General features: G+C 41.8%; 1 protein-coding gene across 3 annotated transcripts; it reads right to left on the bottom strand.

Annotated features, from left to right (window-relative positions):
• Window positions 1-1863: 1863 nt before the first annotated feature.
• trim59 (tripartite motif containing 59) lies at window positions 1864-27006 on the bottom strand. Of its 3 annotated transcripts, none has more exons than XM_085990414.1 (2): window positions 26818-27006; window positions 1864-3461 (listed from the first exon to the last, which is right to left on the bottom strand). In XM_085990414.1, the coding sequence occupies exon 2, from the start codon at window positions 3453-3455 to the stop codon at window positions 2121-2123; it is 1335 nt and encodes a 444-aa protein (XP_085846540.1). In that variant the 5' UTR covers window positions 3456-3461; window positions 26818-27006; the 3' UTR covers window positions 1864-2120. The 3 variants fall into 3 exon arrangements, with proteins under 3 accessions (XP_085846540.1, XP_085846538.1, XP_085846539.1); XM_085990412.1 differs by lacking the exon at window positions 26818-27006 and adding an exon at window positions 17101-22664; XM_085990413.1 differs by lacking the exon at window positions 26818-27006 and adding an exon at window positions 17123-22663.
• Window positions 27007-27576: the final 570 nt, after the last annotated feature.

Genomic DNA, 27576 nt, shown 5'->3' with positions numbered 1-27576 from the left:
ACCAACCAGACCCCGGCCATGATGTTCTTTAACCGAAGGTTGAGATCTCGTCTGGACTTGCTCAGACCAAATGTGCGAAGAAATGTTGAGGACAAACAATTCCAGCACATCAACGAGAAGCCGACAAGAAGCTTCAATGTAGGGCAACCAGTCTTGGCCCGGGACTATCGAACAGAGAAGTGGCAACCCGGAACGATATGTACAAGGCAGGGGCCATTAATGTACACAGTGGATGTCGGGGAGAACATTGTGAGACGCCACGTCGATCAGATCTTAGCGTCACAGGAATGCGTCAACCCCATGTCTCGAGAACCTGGGGATGAACCCGACATACTGGTAGTATCTACTTCAGACCCAGTAGCAGTGGAACCCGATGAACTACCCGATGAAAGGGGGTCAGAATCGCCTCTGTACCAAGAACAAGAACCTCCGGAAAGGGTCAGGAAGCCGCCCCAAAGACTGAATCTATAAATGGACTTTTGTTATTGAATGTACATGTAAAAATGTAATTGTTATTTGAATATCAAGGGGGTATTATTAATCTAAAAAGGGAGGAATTGTAGTGTATGTGCTTTAAGTTAGAACTACTTTTTACAGCTCCTATATACTGTAGTACCGGCAGTGACCACACCGGTATATAAGCTGTGCGCATGCCTCTGTACCCCAGTCTAGAGATTACCCTCCTCCAGTAAAGACTTGTTATTTGTTTATGTACAGCATCCGTGTAATTATTTATCCACTGAACCACGGATCTAACACTGCCCATCAATGCTACTTTCCTATTTTCTCACAGGTTACTCACAGCAGTGCCCAGGAGATTAGTCTGTCATTCTAGGAGATTCCTGACCAATCCGGAAGGATCGGCAACCCTATCTGCACCCTGGCTGTGTAAATCTGAGCTGGAAGTGCTTGATACTGAGTGAGTGCCTGAAATGCAAAGTGTTCCATTCTTCAACATTCCTCAACTTGATGAGCACAATTTATTAAACCATTTCCTACCACCCACCTCCAATACTTATCTTTGAATCCAGTCCAAATTAATAGGATGAACATCTCATAAGAACATAAGAACATAAGAAATAGGAGCAGGAGTAGGCCAATCGGCCCCTCGAGCCTGCTCCACCATTCAATAAGATCATGGCTGATCTGATCCTAACCTCAAATCTTCTATCACTCTGCATCCACCCGAACCCATGTGATCTCCCGGGAGAGGCGAAAAACCAGATAAAGACCCAATGGCCAATTTGGGAGAAAAAAATCTGGGAAATTCCTCTCCGACCCATCTAGGCGATCGAAATTCTTCCAGGAAATCACTCTGTCCCCTCCTCTACTCGATACTCTTAACTTCTAATTAAAATGAGTTTCGGCTTCATAAAGCTGTCCATAATTTCTCATTAATTTGTAATCACTTTCAAAGGACTACAATGAGGGTGAGACATAGGGTTTAGGTACTTTTAAGGGAACAGTAGAGAGAATTTTACACTATAACCTGAGCTATAATAAAAACTGTGGTGTGGAGATGCCGGAGTTGGACTGGGGTGGACAAATGTAAGAAGTCACACAACACCAGGTTATAGTCCAACAGCTTTATTTGAAATCACAAGCTTTCGGAGCGCTGCTCCTTCTTCAGGTGAAGTGGAGAAATGCATAAAGACACAGCTTATATAGTCAGAGAATCATGTCAGATGTTTACAGGTAATCTTTCCAGCAGTTGGAAATATTACCTGTAAACATCTGACATGATTCTCTGACTATATAAGCTGTGTCTTTATGCATTTCTCCACTTCACCTGAAGAAGGAGCAGCGCTCCGAAAGCTTGTGATTTCAAATAAAGCTGTTGGACTATAACCTGGTGTTGTGTGACTTCTTACATAATAAAAACTGGAAGTGCTTGATACTAATACTGGCTGTTGAAAGTAGTAAACTTTACCCATTCCTATCATCAACCCTCAGCTGAAGCAACTGAGGATGACACCATAGTAAAGGATTTTATTTAGTTCCTTCCTTTAAAAACAATTAAAAACAAAGCTTAACCTCTTAATGTTTGTGTACAGCAAATTAACTCTAAACTACATAGTCAACAAATGACTAATACAGATAAAGAGTAATTCACCTTTCAGCTAAGCTTGTTCATGATTTTCTGATAAAAGTAAACTCTGTAAACTGTTTGAAGCATATTGAAAAAGAGTGCTTAATTGAAAACCAAATATTTGATAAATACAAGGAAAATAAGCCGTCAGTTGGCAGAAAAAATTAACCAGTGATTGTACTGAATGCTGTAACATTGTCTTCAAACAATGAAGCCCAGCACAAACTTCTACTACTGTATCGCATACCATTTTCACCTGTGGGAGATTGATAACTGTGGCATTTAACAAATCAACACAATAATCCTGGAGCAAAATGCTCAAACAAAGGATGGTTAGAAAGAACAGTAGTGCTAAAAATACACACGACTTAAACCTTTGAGAAAATCCCTTCATTCGCTTGATGCATATTGCAAGATCTTTATTCCAGTGATTTTCCAAACAATGTTTCACTTGTGGGATTGGTGCTTCTTCAATATGCCCAACTGTAATCTTTGACCATTTCTCCATCAGAAATTGTCCTGCTCGTGGCTGTATATTCAGCGGGCGAATAACTGGGAGCTGTGTTTTCATCAAAGTATTCACCCGCTGACGGTAGATGTGAATTTTCTCAAGGAAGGCCAAGGGATCCTTTTCTTCTTCTACATATGTACTGAATGTTATAAGGTCATGTTGTTCTTCCTTCAGTGTTCTCATTTTCTGAATTAGTGGAACATATTCACTGGCAATTTTTAAGGTGACTTCATCTAAAGCAGCCAAAAGAGCTTGCTTTTTGATTTCCATTGTTTTTTGGAGATCCTCAAAATACTGGACGACTGTTTCTTTATCTTGTTGAATGATTTGTTCAGCTTGTGATTTCTGGTGCTCCAGTTGTTCAATGAAAATGGATACTTCTGCCCAGCGTTCATCAGTGAGCTGTTCAACAAGTTTGCTATATGTCTCCTTTTCTTTAATATAAGCATTCTGGAGATCATCAATGGGATGGCCTTGGTGCTGGCCCACTGTTAAGCAATAACCACATACCAATTTACGGTCCAACAGACAGAACATGTTTAAAGGTTGCCTGCAGTGCTCTGGGCAGGTAGGAGTCTTTGGGTGTTCTTCTTTCTGGTATTTCTCAATAATTCCCATCAGTGAAAAGTTTATTGGTAATGAGCCAATGCCCACTGGAGGAAGATCCACAATACTTCTACAAGTAGGACATTTCAGTGGGATTCGCAGAGGTCGCCAAATGGAGAAATTTCCTGATTCATGAATGATGTTCTCCAAACAGGTTCTGCAAAATGTGTGAGAACAAGGCAACACACGAGGGTCTTCAAAGATGGAGTAACATACGGAACAAGTTAAGTCCTCCTCAAAATGATCCATATTTGCCTGCAATTTAAAGAATTAAAACTCATCAGCAATTAATAACTAAATCTCAAGTTTCCCCATTAAAATGTCACAATTTAATACAAATATGTGCATTTGTATAGTGACTTAACATAGGAAAAACAGGGAGGAAATAAAAAAGGAACAGCCAGTCTGGAGAGTTAGAAGTGAATGAAAGCTTGTTTAAGAAAGCTGTTTAATTTGGAGGGATTTAAGGAGACTTGCAGAAGGTACAGTCAAGTCTCTGCCACCAATAGTTGGGTGAAGGGAGGAAGTATGCAAGCAAGGTGACAGTCAGAGGATTGAAGAGTGTGAGAGGGGATACAAGGCTGAAGGAGGTTCTAGACAACAGGTTGAGGCCATGCTTTGAAGATGAGGACAAGGATTTTAAGTACAATATTGTTGGAGGATAGGAGTGATGGGTAAGCAGAACTTTGTGCAAGAGAGGATACAAGCAGCTGAGTTTTGGACAAGTTGGCATTTATGGAGGGGGAGTTCACCAAAAAGGATGTTGGAGAAATCAAGTCTAGAGGTGAAAAGCATTAAGGATTTCAGAAATGGTGGGAGTGAGGAAGGGGCAGAGGCAAATTATGTGGAGGTAGAAATAAGCAGTCGTGATGATAGACAGCATGTTATATTAAAAGGTACATTCACTTGGAAATGTTTCCCCACCAATTGACAAAGTATAGGAAATATGATACAGGAGAAAGTGGTAAAGCCATCCTAAGAGACTGAAAGAAGTAGTGTTGTTTTCCCAGGTATAATCCTGGTGATTTTATTACACTTTGAGATGGAAAATTTACATCTGTCAGTGTCTCAACAAAGGCATATATGCCTGGGCCTTCAATGCTCTCTATGGAAACCATTCCTCATTCTCAGAACCTGCTTAGCCGGTAAAGAATCCCCTCGACAGTCCTGCATTAACCAATTGGGTCAATGAGAGCCTTTAGGTGTCTATTTCCTACCGTCGTTGTCTCAAGCAGATGATTTAGATGAGGTGGTTAAGAATCTGTCAGACCCGCCCTTATACAATAATTTAACCAATTTAATGTCAGCAATATAAGTATTGAAAGTACTGTGGAAATATGTGGGGCCTGTACATTCAATACTTGTGTATTGACACCATCCTCCTGCTTTATTGTGTTTGCTATTCCCAGATCTGTTTTGCTTACTCATACAGGAGGACTTTGATGGATGATATACAGCTTGTAATAGACCAGTATGAAAATAGTTAATCAGAACAGCAGTATAAATCCGGTGGCTGACTTGATTGGCGAGGGAATCTGCTAGTTTAGTATTGCTAGACTTTGTTTTATATAGTGCAACTTTTAACTTTTATTTGCGAAAATATGATCCATAAGCCATAATGTCTTAAAGTAACTAATTGGTGCCTAATTACTGTTCTGCAGTTGTATGTAAGGGAATGATTTAAACAGATGTATTTTGAGTGAGTGAATGAATAAGAAAGTGGAATCTCTGGTTAGAAAGGTGATAGGAGTTTTGAGGTTGGTAAAACAAATTGGGTACATCTCAATCAATATGTCTCCAGTCCAACAAAGAAGGAAAAGCAGTGTTGGATCTGGTTCTGGGAAATGAAATGTGTTACAGTAAGAGATCATCTAACTAACAGTGACCACAACATAATTTGGTTTAAAGTAATTATGGAAAGAGACCAGAAAATATCGAAGCTAAATATGCTCAACTGGGGAAGAGCTAATTTCAGTGATTTAAGAAGGGAACTAGCACAAGTAGACTGGAAAAGGCAATTACAGGGTAAAGCAGTAACAGAGCAATGGAGGGCTTTCAAGGAAGAGATAGTTCAGAAAGAAAGACTTGCATTTATATAGCATAACCACCGGACGCCCCAAAGCGCTTTACAGCCAATGAAGCACTTTTTTTTTGGACTTGTAGTCACTGTTGTAATGTTGGAAACACAGCAGCCAATTTGCACACTGCAAGTTCCCACAAATAGCAATCTGATAATGACCAGATAACCTGTTTTAGTGATGCCGATTGAGGATAAATATTTATCCTTCAATACAGGACACCAGGGATAACTCCACTGCTCTTCTTCAAAATAGTGCCATGGGATCTTTTATATCATCTGAAAGACAGCACCTCCGACAGTGCAGCACTCCCTCAGTACTGCACTGGAGTGTCAGCCTAGATTTTTGTGCTCAAGTCCCTGTAACCCCGAACTTTCTGACAGAGGCGAACGTGCTACCAACTGAGCTACGGCTGACACAGGTACAAACTAAGCATATTCCTTTGAAGGGAAACGGTAGTGCATCCAAAGTTAACGTGCCCTGGATGACAAAGGAGATAAAAGTTAAAATAAAAACAGAAAAAGGCTTATGACAAATGGCAGGAGCAAGATTCAGTTAATAACCAGGAAGATTATGGAAAGTCAGAGTCATACAGGACAGAAAGAGGCCCATCGTGTCCGTGCCGGCCATCAAGCCCTGTCTATTCTAATCCCATTTTCCAGCACTTGGTCCGTAGCCTTGTGTGCTATGGCGTTTCAAGTGCTCATCTAAATGCTTCTTGAATGTTGAGGGTTCCTGCCTCTACCACCCTTTCAGGCAGTGAGTTCCAGATTCCAACCACCCTCTGGGTGGAAAAAGTTTTTCCTCAAATCCCCTCTAAACCTCCTGCCCCTTATCGTGAAACTATGCCCCCTGGTTATTGACCCCTCTAAGGGGAAAAGTTCCTTTCTATCTACCCTATCTATGCCCCTCAATTTTGTACACCTCAATTAGGTCCCCCCTCAACCTTCTCTGCTCCAAGGAAAACAATCCCAGCCTGTCCAGTCTCTCTTCATAGCTGAAGCGCTCCAGCCCAGGTAACATCCTGGTGAATCTCCTCTGTACGCTCTCCAATCACATCCTTCCTATAGTGTGGCAACCAGAACTTCACACAATATTCCAGCTATGGCCTAACTCGCGTTTTGTACAGCTCCATCATAACCTCCCTGCTCTTATATTCTATGCCTCGGCTAATGAAGGCAAGTATCCCATATGCCTTTTTAACCACCTTATCTACCTGTCCTGCTGCCTGCAGGGTTCTATGTATATGCACACCAAGGTCCCTCTGATCCTCTGACCTTCCTAGGGTCCTACCATTCATTGGGTATTCCCATGCCTTGTTAGTCCTCCCAAAATGCACCACCTCACACTTTTCAGGGTTAAATTCCATTTGCCACTGTTCTGCCCATCTAACCAACCCAAAAGTACAGGGAGGGAATTGAAAAAGTTAATACGGGAGGCAAAGAAAAATTGAGAAAAGATTAGCAGGCAACAAAATTAAACCTTAAAACATTTTATAAGCATAAAGTGTAAGCAGTTAGCTAGGGAAAAAGTTGGGCCTATTAAGTACCCAAAGTGAAATTTTCATGTAGAGGTGGAGGACACAGCTAAAGTATTAAATGAGTACTTTGCGTCTGTCTTCACAAAGGAAGCGGATGTTATGAAGGTTACACTAAGAGGAGGGAAGTTATGGACTTGATAGTAATAGATAGAGAAGACGTACTAAAAAGATTAGCATTACAGAAAGTTGGTAAGTCACCTGGTCCAGATGGAATGCATCCTCGGTTGCAGAAGGAAGCAAAGGTAGAAATAACAACGGCATTGGTCACAATCTTTCAATCCTCATTGGATACAGGAGTAGTGCCGGAGGACTGGAGGGTTGCTAATGTTGTATTCAAGAAAGGGGAGGGGGATAAACCAGGAAACTACAGGCCAGTCAGCCTGACATCAGTGGTGGGAAAGGAAACCATTATCAGGGACAAAAAATAAAACTTTCATTTGCAAAGGCGTGGGTTAATCAAGGAGAGCCTTGTTAAAGGCAAACCGTGTCAGACTAACTATTGAATTCTTTGAGATTAAATGAGAAGGTTGATCAAAGTACTGCAGTAGATGTTGTATACATGGACTTTCGGAAGGCATTCGACAAAGTGCCACACAGGAGGCTTATTCAGAAGATGGAAGCCATAGAATTAAGGGGAAAGTCGTGGTATGGATACAAAATTGGTTCAGTGACAAGTGGTGGTGGATGGATGTTTTTCAGACTCTGAGGTGGTTTGCAGTGAAGCGCTCAAGGGTCAGTTTTGTTCCATTACTCTTCAATTTTTATAAATGACCTAGGCTTGGGTGTAGGGAGCAGCATTATAAAGTTTGCAGATGATATGAAACTTGGCAAAGCAGCAGATAGTGATAAGGATAGTTATAGGCTTCAGGATCACAGGCAGGATGGTGAAATGGGCAGAAGCATGGCAGATGGAGTTTACCACAGAGATGTGTGAAGTGATGCCTTTTGGGAGGACTAATATGGAAAGACAGTATATACTATAAAAAGGCACGATTTTGAAAAGTGTAGATGATCAGGGAGACCTTGGTGTCTTCATATACACATCCTTAAAAAGGTAGCAGGGCAAGTTGATAAGGTGATTATAAAAGCATATGGATTACTTGGGTTTATAAATAGAGGAATAGAATATAAAAGCAGAGATCTTACTGGAGCTTTATACATCACTGCTTAGGCCTCAGCTGGAGTATTGTGCACAATTCTGGGCATCAAACTTCAGGAAAAATGTAAAGGCCTTACAAAGGGTACAGAGCTAGTTTATGAGGGTGTTACCAGGGATGAGGGGCTTCAGTTATGAGGAGTTTGGAAAAGTTAGGACTGTTCTTCTTGGAACAGAGAAGGTAAAGCGGTGACCTAATCGAGGTTTTCAAGATGTTGAGAGGTTTTGATAGAGTAGATAGAGAAAAACTATTCCCTCTGGTGAGTGGGCCAATAACCAGAGGTCATAGATTCAAAATCATTGGCAAAAGATCTAGATGGGAGAGGAGTTTTTTTTCCACTCAGCAAGTTGTCGGGATCTGGAACGCTCCACCTGAAAAGCTAATGGAAGCTGATTCCATAAATATTTTTAAAAAGGGAATTGGACAGGTACTTGAGAATGAGGAATTTACAGAGTTACAGACAAAAAAAAATGGGGCTATGCGACTAAGCACGACTGCTCTTTCTAAAAGCCAGCACAGGTACGACAGACCGAAAGGCCTCCTTTTGTGCTATAAGTTTCTATGATTGTTGCACTACAGGATGGGATAGACAGACTTGGAAGGTGACCGGGTTCTAAGAATGACTAATAACCAGACTCGTGGTTAGCAGATCCACATGATTGAACAACAATTGACAGCAAGAAGGATGTGTTGCGATAGGGCAACTGGTGGTAATTGGTACTTATACCAGAGTATTAACTCAGCAAAAGGAAACTATTGTTTACATAAACTTTATTACATGAAGAAAGGATATCATATTTAAAGTCTGGAATGCAAAGGGAGGTTGCCAAGTATCCTGAACATTGATAAGAAAAAGTATAAAGAGAAAAGGTCTGCACTTAGGCTGGGAGCAACGATAAATACTCCCAAGTAAAAAAAAAATTAGCTGACCGTGGTCTCAGTATAACGATAACTATGGTACCTCTCAAATTAAATTGCCTCATAGTGGAATGTAGTGCAATATCCTCTTCCTGCTATGGCCAATGTTGCATGCTTTGCTGCTAAAGTATGTCAAAGGTTAAGTTGATTTTTAAAAATAGTGTCCGATTTGACAGTCCTGATAGCTGCCCGTACCCTAACTCGCACCAAGTCCCATTCACTCATCACCCAAGTGCTCGCTGTCCTACATTGGCTCCCAGTTAAGCAATGCCTCAATTTTAAAACTCTCATCCTAGTTTTCAAATCCCTCCATGGCCCTGCCCCTCCCTATCTCTGTAACCTCCTCGAACCCTACAACCCTTGAAATATCGGTAACCTTCCCTCTAAGCTGCACAGCCCTCTGCCGGTCCCGTACAGCCCGGGAACAGCTTTTTCCACTGTTAAATTGTGCAAAACTGTGAATGGTCGTGCAGCCACTTAAAAGGGCTGCACACCCAAAAGAAGTGATAGGGAACCTTGATCTGCGCTCCTCTAATTCTGGCCTCCTGCACATCCCTGATTTTAATCGCTCCACCACTGGCGGCTATGCTGTCAGCTGCTGAGGTCCTAAACTCTGGAATTCCTTCCCTAAACCGCTGCTTCTCTTTTGGGCGCTGGGGAAGAAAAAGGACAGGAACCCGAGGGAGCGGGTAGGAGGTCAGGATCTCAGAGGGGCAAAGGTCAGGAACTTGAGCGGGGGAGGAGGTCAGGAACTGGTGGGGAGGGGAGAGAAAGAGGGGTCAGGAACTGGTGGGGGGGGAAAGAGGGGTCAGGAACTGGTGGGGGGGGAAGAAGAGGTCAGGAACTGGTGGGGGGGGGAAGAAGAGGTCAGGAACGTGTGGGGGGGGGAGAAGAGGTCAGGAACGTGTGGGGGGGGGGAAGAGGTCAGGAACGTGTGGGGGGGGGAAAGAGGTCAGGAACTGGTGCGGGGGGGGGGGGGGAAAGAGGTCAGGAAATGGTGCGGGGGGGGGGGGGTGGAGGAAGAGGCCAGGAACTGGTGGGGGGGGGGGGGGGAGAGAAAGAGGTCAGGAACTGGGGGGGGGGGGGCGGGGGAAAGAGGTCAGGAACTGGTGGGGGGGGGAAGGTCAGGAACTGGTGGGGGGGAAGGTCAGGAACTGGTGGGGGGGGGAAGGTCAGGAACTGGTGGGGGGGGGAAGGTCAGGAACTGGTGGGGGGGGGGAAGGTCAGGAACTGGTGGGGGGGGGGAAGGTCAGGAACTGGTGGGGGGGGAAGAGATGTCAGGAACTGGTGGGGGGGGGAAGGTCAGGAACTGGTGGGGGGGGGGAAGGTCAGGAACTGGTGGGGGGGGGGAAAGAGGTCAGGAACTGATTGGGGGGGGGGAAAGAGGTCAGAAACTTGGAGGGAAAAAGTTAGAAACTCAGAGGGGTGGAGGAGAAGGTCCTAGCACCCAAGCGTGAGCCATTGCTGGAGCCTGGCAATCAGTGAATGGCTCAAATTATATATTGCAAAGTACTTGATTACTTAGGCAGGCATGATCTAATTACACATTCCAGATAAACTGCTGCATGCCTTGTCCTCCAAGGGGACCAATCAGAAATCTGGTGTTGCAAATAGACATGACCTTATCTTTTCATATGGTTAGGTGTCAAATTTTGCTGGATTATGCTCCTGTGAAGCGCCTTGGGACGTTTTACTATGTTAAAGGTGCCATATAAATGCAAGTTGTTGTTGTATTTTCAAAGTATAATCACTGTTGTAATGTACGAAAACCCGGCAGCCATTTTATACACAGCAAGGTCCCACAAACAGTCATGAGATAATTGGCCATATAATTTGTTCTGCCAGTGTTGGATATGGGTTAAATAATGGCCAAGACATCAGGGGAACTCCTCTGCTCTTCTTCAAATAGTACCATAGGGTCTTTTACATCCACCTGAAAGGGCAGGTGGGTCACGGTTTAATACATCAGAAGAGTAGTCTGTATGATGTGCACATGATGGTAACAATGCACTGTTTGGGAGTAAGGTTAATTTGACACTGGTCCCTGGGATTTGGCTGGGTCAACGGCATCAAGGTTCTTACAAATGTGGCGAGAGGCTTTGTAAGGTTCAAGCATTGTTTTTTGTGGAGCACTGGAAGGTTCTTGTTAGTTTGTGGCTTCGCTCGGACTTTCCTGGAAAGGTAGTTGTTATCTGTGTGGGAAGAGCCTGTGTTGTAAAAGGGAACCAAGGGTCTAATGAGGGTGAGAAACTTAAATAATATAAGCAGAGAAAAAGTACTAGAGAAACTAATGGGACTGAAAGCTGACAAATCCCCTGGATTTGACGGCCTACATCCTAGGGTTCTAAATGAGGTGGCTGAAGAGATAGTGGATGCATTGGTTTTGATCTTCCAAAATTCCCTAGATTCTGGAATGGCCCCAGCGGATTGGAAGGTCGCAAATGTAATTCAAGAAGGGAGAGAAAAAAAAACGGGACTACAGGCCAGTTAACCTGATATCAGTCATCGGGAAAATGCTGGAATCTATTGTTAAGGAAGTGTTATCGAGTCACTTAGAAAATCATAACATGATTAGGCAGAGTTAACATGGTTTTATGAAAGGAAAATCGTGTTTTACAAATTTATTAGAGTTTTTGAGGATGTAACTAGCAGGTAGATCAAAAAGGTAAATGGAATGTCAGCCTTTATTTCAAGGGGGTTGGAGTATAAAAGCAGGGAAGTCCTGCTACAATTGTACAGGGTATTGGTGAGACCACACCTTGAGTACTGCGTACAGTTTTGGTCTCCTTATTTAAGGAAGGATATACTTGCATTGGAGGCAGTTCAGAGACGATTCACTGGGTTAATTCCAGAGATGAGGGGGTTGACTTATGAGGAAAGGTTGAGCCTACACTCATTGGAATTTAAAGAATGAATGAGAGATGATCTTATTGAAACATATAAGGTACTGAGGGGGCTCGACAAGGTAGATGCAGAGAGGATGTTTCCCCTCGTGGGGAAATCTAGAACTCGGGGGCATAGTTTCAGAATAAAGGGTCGCCCTTTTAGAACTGAGATGAGGAGGAATTTCTTGGAGGGTCGTAAATCTGTGGAATTCTCTGCTGCAGAGAGCTGTGGAGGCTGGGTCATTAAATACAGTCAAGGTGGAGATACAGATTTTTGCAAGATAAGGGAGTGAAGGGTTATGGGGAGCAGGCAGGGAAGTGGCTTTGAGCCCAAGAATAGCCATGATCTTATTGAATAGCTTGAGGGGCCAAGTGGCCTATTCCTGCTCCTATTTCTTATGTTCGATAAAGGGGAACCAGTGGATGTAGTATATTTGGATTTCCAAAAGGCATGCGATAAAGTGCCACATAAAAAGGTTATTACACAAGATTAGGGCTCATGGGGTTGGGGGTAATATAGTAGCATGGATAGAGGATTGGTTAACAGACAGAAAACAGAGAGTAGGGATAAACGGATCTTTTTTAGTTTGGCAGGCTATAACTAGTGGGGTGCCGCAAGAATCATTGTTGGGGCCTCAGTTATTTACAATCTATATTAATGACCTAGATGAAGGGATCGAGTGTAATGTATCCAAGTTTGCTGATGATACAAAGCTAGGTGGGATGAGAATACCAAGGTCAATGGAAAAGAAACGAGAAACTGTAAAGGCAGCAAAGAAGTAAAATAAAAAGGCTAACCTGATCTTTAGCTGCTAATGTGGCTGACGCCCACGATGGTACACCTTGCTGATAAGGAACAATGTAGGGCGGCGTGCAGAAGTTATACAGACAATAGGTGATCGTAAACGCATTACCATGATCGCAAACGCATTACCGTGATGTTTACTTAGCTGTAACCCATTCAGTAAAATGTGGCTTGCCCAGCTCGAACTGCCAGGCCAGGAAATCAAATTAAAAGTATACGTGCACAGCTCAGGATTGGTGCAGAATGTACGATGTGTTAATGCTTTCTCAATGCAGGTATAATAATGTAGCACGCTGTATGAAAAATTGCTTACTCTGTTGGATTCGTCAGACTCTTGCAGGAGTCGGTGCCAATATATCAGAGTAAGACTCCGCGGATAATAAATCGTTTGAACTCTCCGGTTGTATTCGACTCAGTGATTGCTGAACCAGACTGAGGGTAAAAGAATCCGTTCTATCAGGGACAGTAAGCTGTGAGGAGAACAGAGTCTGCAAAGGGATATAGATAGATTAAGTGAGTGGGCAGTAAGGTGGCAGATGGAGTATATTGTAGGGAAATGTGAAGTTATTTACTTTGGTAGGAAGAATAGAAAAACAGAATCTTTTTTTAAATGGTGAGAATCTTTCAAATGTTGGCATTCAGAAAGATTTGGGTGTCCTCGTGCAAGAAACACAAAGCTAGCATGTAGGTACAGCAAGCAATAAGGAAGGCAAATGGCATGTTGGTCTTTATTGCAAGAGGGTTGGAGTATAAGAGTAAGGAAGTCTTGCTACAATTGTACAGGGCCTTGGTGAGACCACACCTGGAACACTGTGCACAGTTTTGGTCTCCTTATCTAAGGAAGGATATACTTGCCTTGGAGGCGGTGCAACGAAGGTTCACTGATTCCTGGGATGAGGGCTGTCCTATGAGGAGAGATTGTGTAGATTGGGCCTATACTCTCTGGAGTTTAGAAGAATGCGAGGTGATCTCATTGAAACATACAAGATTCTGAAGGGGATTGATAGGGTAGATGCTGAGAGGTTGTTTCCCCTGGCTGGAGTGTCTAGAACTAGGGGGCATAGTCTCAGGATAAGGGAAAGGCCATTTAAGACAGATGAGGAAGAATTTCTTCACTGAGGGTTGTGAATCTTTGGAATTCTCTGCCCCAGAGGGCTGTGAATGCTGAGTCTTTTGAGTATATTCAAGGCCGAGATAGATAGATTTTTGGACTCGGGGAATCAAGGGATATGGAGATCGGGCGGGAAAGTGGAGTTGAGGTCGATGATCAGCCATGATCTTATTGAATGGTGGAGCAGGCTCAAAGGGCCGTATGGCCTACGCCTGCTCTTACTTATGTTCCTATGTTCCAGGAATGGGTCCCAGACTGTCCAGTGTTCCCCAAGATCCAGGCAGTCAATACTTCACCTCTCTGACTTGCCCATGTCCCGCAGATATTACATTCACATTTGCTTCCTATTGGGCAGGCCTAGAAGGCATTGGCTTGGATCTATAGGGATTATGTCTTATTCAATGCACAAATGGCAAATAATGATACTGTAGTTGTGTGTATTCCTACCAAGTGATTTAGGCCTGAAGGATTGTCAAAGAAAATCCACTCCTTGATCAAAGTTCCAATCTTCATCACTTTTGCATGTAACAGAAGCATTGTGCATCAGAAGAGATGATGCTGCTTTGCCATTTATAATCTGCATTCCCCACCACAGCAAATGTGACTACATGAGTCTCACCACATTCATTAGTAGAAGAGTAACCATATTTATCCACAGCAGTTGAAGGAAAATGTAGGGGACAGAATCATTGAGAGTAATGACAAGACCAGAATTATAAGAATAAAAAGAGCAAAAGGAGGAAAACTGTCTTTTTCATAGGTCACCAAAGAGCAAGTGAGCATACCAATTAATTACAAACTGACTTCTACCATCAAGTTTTGGTACTAAATGTTAAATATAGCTTTGTCTCTAATTGCAACCATCAAAGATAAATTTAATCAGACTATTACATCCACGATATTTCAAACAAACAGGTTAATTGAACAGCATCGCCAAACTGAATTTTTGATTATACTGTAGTATCCCAATGTTATCAAATGAATGAAACCTAGTCCCAAATCATACCACATTTAATTAGAAAAGTAATGACATATGTAAATCTTAAATGTTTAAATAGTTAATCTTCAAAAACATTTGTTTCCTTTTACAAAAATAAAATTGCTACATGGCAAAATATATAATTGTGTAAGAGCTTCATTAACATGTACATATCAATTCTGATTCTCATCTCAGGATTGTCTACTCCAATCTATAATTTGTTATAATTCTTCCAGACATGACAAAAAACACCTATATGCAATGTTATCTGTTACAACAAACCACTCAGAGAACTAACTAGTAGTGCAGTTTAGTTAAAGGGAAACATCACTTTTAGTTTAAAGTTTAAACCTCCACCCTGCCCTACCCAGGAATACTGTAAAACAACATTGTTAGGAATATCACCCAGGGAGGACATATATTTATTTGTACCATTCTGACTGAGCTTTCGACCTATGTTCACGCTCTGGATCAAAACGGAGGAAACATTTTTTTCCTGGTATTTTTCTAATGTGGCTGAAATCGCTCCAATTACTTTCAGTTCTGATTAGGGTGCTGCAATTTGGAAACGAACATGGATCATCATCTTTTCCAGCATAATCTCATGAGGAACTCCAAACCAGAATACAAAAGAATGTGGAAAATATCAACAGTCCCTTAAAAGTCCAACTCATCTAAAATATGGGACTTTTAATTTCAAATTTTGTAAAAGGTTTTATCTCAAAAAATAATCTTCCTTGAAAAACAATGGTTAGACACTGAATGAGATTTAAGTTTGGAATAATTTCAGAGTTTGATTTAGTTGTCTGAACAGTTTGTATATATTTTTTAATATGATGGAAATTGTGTGCAAGGTCAGTAAAGATTATCAGATAATAAACTAATAATGCATTCAATATTTTTTGTCTTTTAATAGTAGTTGCCATGCTTAATCAAAAGCAACACTCATGGCTTATAGCTAATATAATTTAACAAGTTGATAGAAATGACTTGCACCCTGAGAAAAAGCTAAATGCACCTTCAAGTTTACCAGCTATAACACAACCCTCAAGGTAACTCTTTTGTATGGCCCTCAAAATTTTTTATAGAAAGACATTGTCGTGACAGTAAATAGTTGTGAAAAGTAGAACAAATTGTTCTAAAATATTCTTGGTAGTGTTTATACAAGGAACACAACTTGATTTTTGTCCCTTCCTCTCCTGAAGGGACTGATTCACACTGGGGGTATGGCACTGGCAACACTCATCCCATTGCCAAGTACTCATTCTTCAATGTATTTTATATATCAGGCTATATAACCAGAGAAGATCATTAAAAGTCAAGCCCAGATTCTATTCTCACACTACATACACACTCACAATAACCGCTCCAGTCTTTGCGGTGTCAGCACTCTCACAATGACGTTAGGTAGGGAATTCCAGGATATTGACCCTGCAGTAATGAAGCAATAGAGACTGCACTGCAAGAACACAGGCATGCCTATGCATTTGGAAAGTAGGTGCTATGTATTCTCCCTCTGTGATGCGCCACCAAGCTTACAGTTAAGTGTTGCTATAAACATTGTTAGTCAAAATTCTAAATTCGGCAAAGTGTCAGCGCACCCACCTTGGGATTCTTGCAGAGATCAGCACATTTCTTCCTCACTTGCTCACAGGCACAGTGCACAGATGAGGCAGCATTCACTCTTTCAGCAACCTTATTCAAGCGGTTGGTGCTGCTCTTAACTGGATAATGTTCCTCCACTCTAAACAGGAGCCCCTTTATCCACATGACTTTCTGAAGCAGGACGTACAAAGCTGCATCCTGGAGTAGTCTCATTCTGCCCTTTAATCTTGCTCTAGTTATATCTTTCTCTCGGTAGCAGTATCACTTTCCCCAAGGAAAATTAGGTGTTACGGTATGTTAAACACTCACCTTTCACCTCTAGGATCTGGCTCAAAATCCAGTCTCCTCTGTCTGGTGGCTGTGTGTGAATGCGTTTGGGTAGTCTCAATCCAATCCCTAATGGACATGGTGCTAATTCACCACAGGATGGCTGGTGGTAATGTTCCTGCTAAACTGTGCGGACACGCAGCTGAATAGGGGCCCTGCACAGGCCACTTGTCGGTATCTCAATGGGAGATTTCACGCATGCGTAATATTTTAAATAGGCCGCACAGCTCGTTAAAGGGTCTGCATACCCCCCCCAAAAAGTTTGGGGGAACACTGGCTGGTGGGGGGGAAAAAAAATCTTACATTGGTGCAGTAGGATATTGTTGCGGCACAGTAAGAAGAGCTTTACTCTGCACCTGGCCATGCTATACCCGACCTGGACATGTTTCATGCTGACACTGAATGCCTGAAATGGAAAAAGTTCCATTTGTGAGCACTGCAAAAATGTTTTAAATGTAACCAGCAGCCAATTGAGAAGTATTGGCCCACCTCTTTACTTTGGTGTACTCACTGGTCCGTATTTTGCTGTGAGTGGCAAAGGAATGGCTTTCGTTGTTCACCTTGCGTACAGTTGCCCAGAGACTTGGCCGGCTTGTCAACGGAGATTTCTAGTAATCAGGCGTTTGATCCAGTGCGGCGCCCTCTACAGGGGATCTGTGGTGTCTGTGAGCAGGACATGAAACAGCGAGGCTCTTCAACCAATCAGATTGAAGAATCTTCACTGAGACACGCAGAGTCCAAGCCAGGAAGTATAAAACAGGAAACATAAATTACATTTAAATCATTATTTTGCTTCCTATACAATGATTAGGACCTACACATGGGATTAAGGGAGAGAGATGAGGAAAAAAAACTAAAAGATATTTTTTTTAATCTGCAACATTAATTTTCTTCGCGGAAATGAGACTGTCCACTTGTAAAATTAATTTTTCTGGGTCAGAGAAGTTGTTCAACAGTAATTATCACTTATTACACCATTAAAAATTCAGTTACTCCCGATTACACAGGCCCAAATTTTTTTTTTAATGTTTTAATTTGTTTATATGGGATGTGGGCGTCGCTGGCAAGGCCAGCATTTATTGCCCATCCCTAATTGCCTTCGAGAAGGTGGTGGTGAGCCGCCTTCTTGCACCGCTACAGTCCGTCTGTCTTTAGTGTGAGACTAGTGGTAATTAGCCCAGGTTCACACCATTACAGTGATCTCTGTGCAGATTCCATCGGCAAAACCCGTGGAGGAGCAGGGCATCACTGAACGCAACTTCCGGATTTCCGCAATTAACTGCGCATGTGCAGACGCCAGAAGTTGTTGTCAGTTTTACCCTGTAATAATAGCGCGCGTCGCCTTTATTAGTACAGCAAAATCCAGGCCAATATATCATGCGCTGTGCACTGCGATTGCAACAATATATGTAAATGATATAATATGCCATACAATACGCCGAGTATCAGTGCAAGATCAGCGATGTTGCAGCACGCAAAGCACCCTAAAGACAGCGGTCCTGCCACCACTGTCCCTCAGTCACTTCTTTCACCAAACAGGCTATCTTCCACCACTGTCTCCCTGTGTGAGGTCGTAAACCTGTTAAACACATTTGCAATTTAACCACATCTTGTGTATAAAGAAAATCTTGCCCTTAGTTCTATCATCTCCTCAAAATATGCCTTCCTACAGTTTCTGTTGTAGTGCTCTCTTTTCCATCGTAAGCCTAACCCTAAACTCAATCATGCTATGACTGCAGTTTTTAAACCACTTAACTGTAACCCCCTCTACCATCTGCTGGTTATGTAGCATCAAGTCTAATAATGTCCTTCCCATGTGGATTCCTTAACCATTTGTGACATGTAACAGTCGAATATCATGTTTAGAACTCTTCACTCCTTTTACTCCAGTTACAGACCTCCCAATTTATCTCTGGTAAATTGAGGTTGCCCACAAAAATTACTTTTGATCTCTCACTCTTCTATCTTCAGTATAAAGATCCATGTCTAGTGTCCTTGGTCTACTGAGATGCAACAGATCCCAACAAGCAGCTCTTTTTCCTTTAAATGTCACTTACCTTGATCCAGTGTTTCCATTTTGTTGGCACACAATCCAGATTTATCTGTTTCATTTATGTTTTCATTCATATAAAAAGCCACAATAGACATTAACCACTATGGACATTCAACTCCTGGGTATGCACAAAGTTAGCGTTTTGTTCTCTTGCTAATTTGCTGCACCAGTTTATGTTCTCCATCCCATTTCCCCTAAAGTCATTGACTCTTTATGGTTCCACAGGCACTCCGTATCCTCCAGTACCTTGCCCAAATAAACATTATTCAGATGGAAGCCTCGTGAGTGTTGAGAGTCTAATCAACCATGGGTGCATCACAGCTGAACCGAATCCTATCCTTACACACAATCCACATAAGCACACTTGCAGCAGCAGGAGAGGGGAAAGAAAGACTTGCATTTATATAGCACCTTTCATGACTTTAAGATGTCCCAAAGCACTTTACAGCCAAATGAAGTACTTTTGAAGTGTAGTCACTGTTGTAATGTAGGAAACAGTAATAGGGAGAAAGAGCCAGTTGTTCCTTCCCTAATCCAAGGGTGCTGTGACCAGCTGCGGTGTTCCAACTATCCCTCTGGGACTGTGAAGAGCAGGTTTCCAATTCCTCTACACCTAGCAGAGTCACCGTGCTCAAAAGTAAAGAGGATGGGGTAAAAAAAATCATATTCTTTTGACTGTACCAAGTTAGGATGCTTGTCTCAGAGAACCATACTTAAAGTTTCATGGTTAATAATTAATGGCTCCTACTGTTAAATTGCTGATTCCTCCTTTAATTTAAAGCACTGCACAGCTCTTCAAATTAAGCAATTAGGACAGGAGTTTCCGCTAGGTTGCGGTAGTTTTTTCGGCGCAATTCACCTGAAATCAGTCAAACCAGCACAAAAGATCACGGAATTTTAAGCACAAATTACCTTCAGCGCAAATCAAGTTTCCGCGATCTTTTGCGCTAGTTTAAAAAGCATCTGGAAGCCAGACCCGCCCACAAAACTGGCCACGCCCCCAGATGGAATTAATCACCATTGGGAGTTTCCATTAATTGCGCTCATTTACAGGCCTTCAAGGAGGCTCCAAAAATTAAGCTTTATTTTTTAGGCACATGGACACTAATAGGCACGTTTTCAAAGCTTTCGAATATAATTTTCTTTTAATTTACTAAGGAACTGACTACCATACACCAGTATAGCTAGCAAATGGTTCTGTATAGATTTTTTAAAGTTATTTTCAGTTATTTAAAATCAGGTTACTCACAGGTGGTGGACTAGACACTGATTAAAAATGTTTATTTTTTGATGAACGCATTTTTTACTGTGTTAATCAAACTGCACCAAGATACCCTCTTAAATACATCACGGAATATTTTTTAAAGCAAATTTTTTTTTTGGAAAAAAAAAGATTCTAAAACACTGCCAGATTGTGCTGGTTAATGGCAGATTTTATGCTCGGCGATATGCAAATGAGTTTCAGCAAAAACTTGAGGAAAAGAAAACGCTTCTCAAAACTAGCGTAACTTTAGATGCAATTTGCACATGGATTGCCAATTGCGCCTAAAGCGGAAACTCTACCCTGTAATGTTGAGGGTAGGAGTGAGAACTATTGATACAAAACTCTGCATTTGCTGTAATTTGAAATGCTAATAAAATGTGTAATTTAATTTCCATTGAAGGGATAAACCATGAAACAGAGAAGCATGATCCTAAGTTTTCTGATGACAGTTTGCAAATTGCTCTAGAATGCTCTATGTCAGGGTGTAAAAACTATGGCCTATGGGCCACACTTGACCTCCCCCCCACCCCAACGCTGGCAATTTGGCCCTCAACTAGATCCTATTTGTGCTTTTTTTCTTACTTGCTGATCTGACCTGTTTGAATTTCATGGTACTTGAGATTTGAAAAGGGCTGTTTATTATCACTGTCACCTCATTAGTGGATACATTTTAAATCCACTTCTGTCTCGTTTTAAGGGGCGGGGAGGATGTCAATGGTAGCAGTGCATTGCCTTTTTGAGGACAAAGTCCACGTTTTAAACCTGTTAGTATCAGCCACCTGCGATTTATGCAAACTAGTAGAAATATGGATTTAAACTTGAGGGCTGACAATGCGGTCTACAGTGCCCAGTGATTTGGGCACCGGACCACATATTATCAGGCATGGAAACCAGAGGCCTTCTCTGTGCCTGGTGTACTGAGCGCAAGGAAATGTCGGTGGGAAGCTTCTCAGATGATAGAAGCATATGCACCAACTGGGTGCAAGATTCACTTGCAATACAAATGAGGCCTGCTCCCCATAATGCAGTTGCTGCAGCTGAAAAGAACACCAAATGCTCAGTGCCCATTGCAAGTAGGTCCTGCAAGGATTACAGGTAAATTGAGTTTTTCCCCCTAGATGACCCTCAATTTCCACTGGGACCACCCAACTTAACTCCTCACCTGGACTTTATCCTCAAAAAGCCCATGTACTGCTTCCGCAGTCATCCTCCCCGCACCCCTAAAACAGAAAAATAGTGCACTCAAAAACACTAGCAGCCCTTAGCAAGCCACCGGCCCTGCAAAATCCCATTCCTGAGACCTTGGTGCTGTCTAGCGCATCAAAGCTTATTATACTGGGGCAGCCACTAAAATATTTCAATGAGCTGACTTCACGTCATCATGAGGTCAGTTCTGTTTCATGGAGGTGCAGCCAGCACCTGATTCTTTGAAGTTCCAGAACCACATTATCGACTCCTATCTGTGCCATAGTAGGAATGTACATGGCCTAGGCAAACAAAACGCTTGGAAACCATGGCTCGATGTCCGTCACGTTGGCCGACCTGCTGTACAATTACAGCATTTTTCTTTTAATTTCAGAATTTCCTCTTTATATATTATGCCCGTGAAGCTATTTTTCATTCGATCAGTTAAATTATTACACTTTTTTTAAATGTGTTAAAATGACACAGCCAATCACACATTGATCACTGTGAGAACTACAGCTGCCTTAGGTTTTAACAATCACTTAAAATTAGCATTTAAAAAAAGACTAAATCATGAGCTCATTTAACTTACTATGAAAAACGTTTCTCATTCATCCCATTACTGATCTTCCTTATTCATGGAATAAATGCTGTATTCTAGCCTTTTCAGGTCAACTACCCTCTATATTTAGACAGAAATACAAACTAAAGGCTGTCAATTGTCTTTATAATGTTGTGAGTAAACCATAATGTTGGATAAGCTAATAAGACATAATAAAGGAAACTGTTGCCCAACAGCTATTTTGCAACATATGCAGAATTACAAAACAAATTATCCCATGGGTCCTGAAAGCACACCTGGTATCATGTGTGTGCATATATACATCATGGAGACAATTCTCATTCAGCATCAGGCTCCTTATCATCAGCAACTCCTGGCCCACTTGGAAGGTTCTTTGATACAATGGATAACCATAGCCAGAAGAATGCAGATGAGTGCCTTGCTCGAGCTGTATATGCAACAGGCTCACCCCTCATGCTCACAGCTAATGTGTACTGGAAGAGATTTTTCAATGTTATTCGCCCTGCATACTGTCCTCCCACCAGACATGCTTTGTCTACTTATTTGCTGGAGGCTGAGTATAACAGAGTCCAAGGAAAGCTCAAAGAAACAATAGCGATGGCAGACTGTGTTGCAGTTATCTCAGATGGGTGGTCAAATGTACGAGGGGAGGGCATCATAAACTACATCGTCTCCACTCCTCTCCCAGTGTTCTTCAAGAGCACAGACACGAAGGACAACAGACACACAGGCACATACATTGCTGATGAGCTGAAAGCGGTCATCAACGATCTTGGATCACAAAAGGTCTTTGCAGTAGTTACTGACAATGCTGCGAATATGAAGGCTGCTTGGGCTCAAGTGGAGGAGGCCTACCCTCATATTACGTCTATTGGGTGCGCAGCTCATGGGCTTAACCTGCTCCTCAAGGACATCATGGGTTTGAGAACCATGGAAGCACTGTACAAGAGAGCCAAGCAAGTTGTTAAGTATGTCAGGGGAAAACAGGTAGTTGCAGCAACCTACAACTCCAAGCAAATGACAAAGAACAAGAACACCACACTGAAGCTGCCCAACAACACTAGATGGGGTGGTGCTGTCATAATGTACAACAGCCTTCTGGAGGGTAAGGAGTTGCTGCAAGAAATGGCAATATCCCAGTCTGGGGATATGCAAACCACCATCAAGAAAATACTGCTGGATGATGTGTTTTGGGAGAGAGTGGTTAGCAGCCTTAAACTACTCTCACCAGTAGCATCTGCAATTGCTCAGATTGAAGGAGATGACGCTGTCTTGTCAGATGTTCTCAGGCTTTTTACTGATTTAAAAGAACAAATCAGCATTGCCCTACCCACATCCCTGCTGCTCAAAGCAGAGGAGAAGGCAATTGTTCAATTCATACAGACGTGTCAAGAATTTTGTGTCAAGCCGATTCATGCTGCAGCATACATGCTGGACCCAAAGCATGTTGGGAGACCAATACTTTCTGGAGAACAGATCAACAGCGCTTACAGTGTGATTTCTACCCTCTCACACCATCTCAATCTGGATGTGGGCAAAGTTCTGGGAAGTCTGGCAAAGTTCTCTACCAAGCAAGGTCTTTGGAATGGGGATGGGATATGGGAATCATGCAAGCATATCAGTGCACATACCTGGTGGAAGGGACTTTGTGCATCTGAGGCCCTGTCACCTATTGCATCGGTGATACTCCAAATCCCACCTTCATCAGCGGCCTCTGAACGAAACTGGTCACTTTTTGGGAATACGCATACAAAGGTGCGCAACAGGCTGACTAACCAGAGAGTGGAGAAACTGGTGGCTATCCGGGCGAACCTACAACTTATTGAGCCAGATACAGAAGTGTCCACCACACAGCTAGACACTGACACAGAGGAGGAAATGGACACGTCAGAGCCAGAGTCAGAGAATCAGGAGGAGCAATGAGGAGCAGAAGACTCATGAGTAGAAGACTCAAAGGGACAAAATAAGGACAAATTACAGGCTAAATAAGCTGACGCTCTTTTTATTTTATTTTAGATGGGTCTTTTTTGTGGGGGTTCAATAAAGTTCAAAATTATAACCTAAATAAAGCTTTGAAAGCCTATTTTTATTTGTATGGAACAGTATGTCTATTTTGACGACAAAGATAATATAAGGGTCAGAGACAAAAACCATCAGTGTGCAAAAAAACTAAAAATTCCCATAAATTCCCATGGAAAGTTTCCTCTTTTAAAAATTCCCAGAACTTTGCAACCCTAGTGACGTGTAATTAGAACTCAGCATTTTCTAACTTGAATTTATTTATCTATATCACCAATTTTCTCTCGAGAACTCTTCAAAAGCATCGACTTCTCACCCAGTAATTCACCCAAGTATTCATTCTTCATTTGTGTCTAGGCTAGTGGACCATTGTCAGCCAATTCTGTTCTTATCCAATATCCACATATGTATGTGTGGCTCGTAAGGAGCATAGACACCGGCATGGACCAGTTGGTCCGAATGGCCTGTTTCTGTGCTATACATTCCATATAATTCTATGTAATATATAGGAACCACTGGACATCGACCTATGATCAATTTTTCCTTTCCTAACTCCGCGGCACTGTGAGGTCAATTGTAGTCAACCTACCATCACCTTGGCTCAGAATTGTAACACAGCACTGATCAGGGATCAAATGATCAGGCCTGCTTGGTCTATACTGCTGTCACTTACTGAACCACCAGGGGAACTTCCACTACTATGATTTTAATAGCTGCTTCTCAAAAACAAATTGTTGCTTAAAGCAGTAACTGGAGAGCAATTCACAAACTCGAGTACTATTTTCTCAGCCATTATTTTTCTGATACAAAACATTACTTTAGTATGTGAAGTAATGCCATTTTAGAAAAATCTATTTCCATTTCTAACATGACTCATGAAACTAAAAGATATCAAAAAATGTGTGGCTAGAAAAGACCATTAGACCCTAATTATTAATTTTACCAAGATTAGGTATACCGAGTTTCAAAACTGAGGTTGAGAAATGGAAATTAACAGCAGTTTTGCACAGAAACAACACAAGCAAATAAATAACGTTCTTCCTCTTGAGTGGCCATTTGTTATCCAGTGCCGCCTGCCTGGTGATTGAATTACAAATACAATTAGCTGGTAATTGTTTTCTTATTATTATTCTAATATAAGGAATGTTGGGTAAACATCTGGAACATTCAGGTGCCTCCCTCAAATTTACATGTCGCAGCATCGAGATTTAGTGGAATTGTACCGGGTTAAGGTTTTAGAGTTAGGAGATGGTGCACCGAAATTTGGGTCAGGAAAGTTTAACCTGAGTACTATTTGATTTGTTTTCTTAGAAATGGCTGGGATTTTTTTTAAATGACTGCAGAACAAGACTTAGAAATATATAAATATTGATAGTTCTAAATCTAATACATGAAGGGACATAGTCACTCATGTAAATCTATTAGGCAAGGCTTCATCTCCTATTGATAAATATGCATTACAATGACATATGCATTCCAAAGATATCAAAGCATCATTTATGTATGAGGTCACTGTGACATGCATCTTTTCCAGGTCCTTCCCTACGAAAAGTGAAAAGCCTATTTTAATATGAAAAATAAGATTTTTTTAAAAATTTACTTTCTTCTGTACCTATTTTAATTTCTGTATAGTTGTTTCAAATAATGAAGTTAATTTTGCTTTTGTTTCAACATTTCCTTTGACAGAGGAGAAAGTGTCAATCCCTGTACAGGAAAAGGAGAAAACAGCCACCAGAGAATTTGTGATTAGTGCTGTTTATAGTTCTGAGGCATCTGATAGGGGGAAGAATTTTCTGAGGGCAGAATCTTCAGGATCATTTGGATGGAGTGGAAAAGCAACACCAGAAATTCCACAGTCTGTAATGGAGTCTAGCTAGACCTATGTGGTTATGCTGGCATTGAAAACTCAGAAATGGCAGATCTTGGATTGCAACTTTGTATTGCGAGAATGGTGTCCACATTGACAGTGTCTTGAATGTCATAGGGCATCACAGAATGCAGCAGCTTAAATGAAGATCCTTAAGCTATGGTCCCCAAAATATCCTGAAACTGCATTTGAACAACTGATCATGCCAAGAGAATTATGCAGAAGACCATGGCAGCTCATTTGATTCATTGTTTGATGAAATGGAGGGGCTGTGTAATGTAATAGTTTAAAATAAATAAACAACAATAAAACTGCCACCCTGGAATACATTTAGAGGCAAGTACCTACCATTGTGTTTACCCTCAAGTGACCTCAAAGCAGGATTCTCAGCTCATTTCACAAACATGCCTGTTACCCACCAAGGTACACAATGAATTGGTAATGTGGCCATTGTATTCTTTAGTAATCTTAAGCAATCAACCATATGTTAGGCAAAAATGTAACAAATATTGAGAGCAGTAGTTTAGCCTCTTGTGCTAAATTATTGCCCCTCACAACAGTGTCCTTGTACAATAATCTCTGGTAGTTAGATAATTATGATTTAAATTAATTTAAAACTATGAGCACTGAAACGGGCAGCATATCAGCAGCCTTCACACCAGTTTTGGATTCATATTTGTTTTAGGACTACGGTTAGTTTATGGTTCGAAGTTTATACAATGTCAAGTTAGGATTCTACCGAACACAGAAAGATGTTGTTGTTTGGCGAACCGACCATAGCCAGTTTTCTGTTATTACAAAAAGATACTCGATTGGTTAGACGGTAAATGCTTTATTTAAGATTATTTTCTCCACTGCCCGTTTTGTAACCGCAATTTCACCTCAATGAACCCAATATGCTTTGTTATTTATTTGTAGGAGGACGCTCTTTCGGAGTAGACGTTGCCTCGGCTCCTCTCCCTCTCAAAATATTGCACTAAAATGGTTAGTAGAAGTGCTATATTAGCAAATCATGTATACCTACAAATGGATGCCAGTTTCCTCATGGGCGATGTTCCCGGTTCACAACACGATGGATTAGGAGGTGGATTCTAACTGCAAGAACACAAGGTCTTTCTTCCACATTTCCTTTGACCAGGCCTAAAATTGAACCCTGGCACTGGTTAACAGCTTTCGCTGTCTTTTTGGTGGAAGAGCGCGACAAGGGAAAGGGACAATAGGCACCACTCACTCACCAGAGAAGATGGAAGCGCGGCGTATTAGGGGACCGTTGTCCTGGCGGCTGATAAATCTGACTGAACCATGCCCGTCCCTGGTGGCTTCGCTTATACTGCAGTTTCCAAGTACAGTTTGGCAACGCGCATGTCTGCAAATCCCCGTTTTTCAAAACCAGCGAATAGGCGAGGCTGCTGCGAAGATTTGAATCTTAAAAGTACAACCAACCATCAAACCATCTTCAGTAAATAAGGGCGGATCGCGCGGCAAACCGAACTCCAAACACTCTAGGTTACGACCCCTTGCACAAAGTTGCACTGACCCGCTCCTTTCCGAAATAGTTTAACCATCTAAAGAAAACTATGCCCTCAATATGCAATACTGTTCAGTGTTGCCTTACTATTATTTTAATAGGTGACCAGAGAAAATACATTAATTGAGTGATTAAATATGTTCGCGCAAGTTAATATTCATATCTATAATTCATGACACTTTTTCACCTTTAACGAATTATCTGGGAAATTGAAACTTTTGACGGATCATGTCAGTAAAATGCGAGAAAAATTAGTTTGGGGAAAACTGCACTGCTATAGTATGAAAATGGTGTGGAGATGCCGGAGTTGGACTGGGGTGGACAAATGTAAGAAGTCACACAACACCAGGTTATAGTCCAACAGCTTTATTTGAAATCACAAGCTTTCGGAGCGCTACTCCTTCTTCAGGTGACTTCACCTGAAGAAGGAGCAGCGCTCCGAAAGCTTGTGATTTCAAATAAAGCT

Source organism: Somniosus microcephalus, chromosome 6 (assembly GCF_052327205.1).
Source record: "Somniosus microcephalus isolate GS21.2 chromosome 6, FLI_Smic_1.0, whole genome shotgun sequence".
NCBI classification, from domain to species: Eukaryota; Metazoa; Chordata; class Chondrichthyes; order Squaliformes; family Somniosidae; genus Somniosus; species Somniosus microcephalus.
The sequence above is the reverse complement of the archived record's forward strand: the minus strand, read 5'-3'. Positions and strand labels throughout refer to the sequence as shown.

What these genes read in the sequence shown, in the direction of transcription:
- trim59 (XM_085990414.1), bottom strand. Translation starts at nt 3,455, where the DNA reads ATGGATCATTTTGAGGAGGACTTAACTTGTTCCGTATGTTACTCCATC.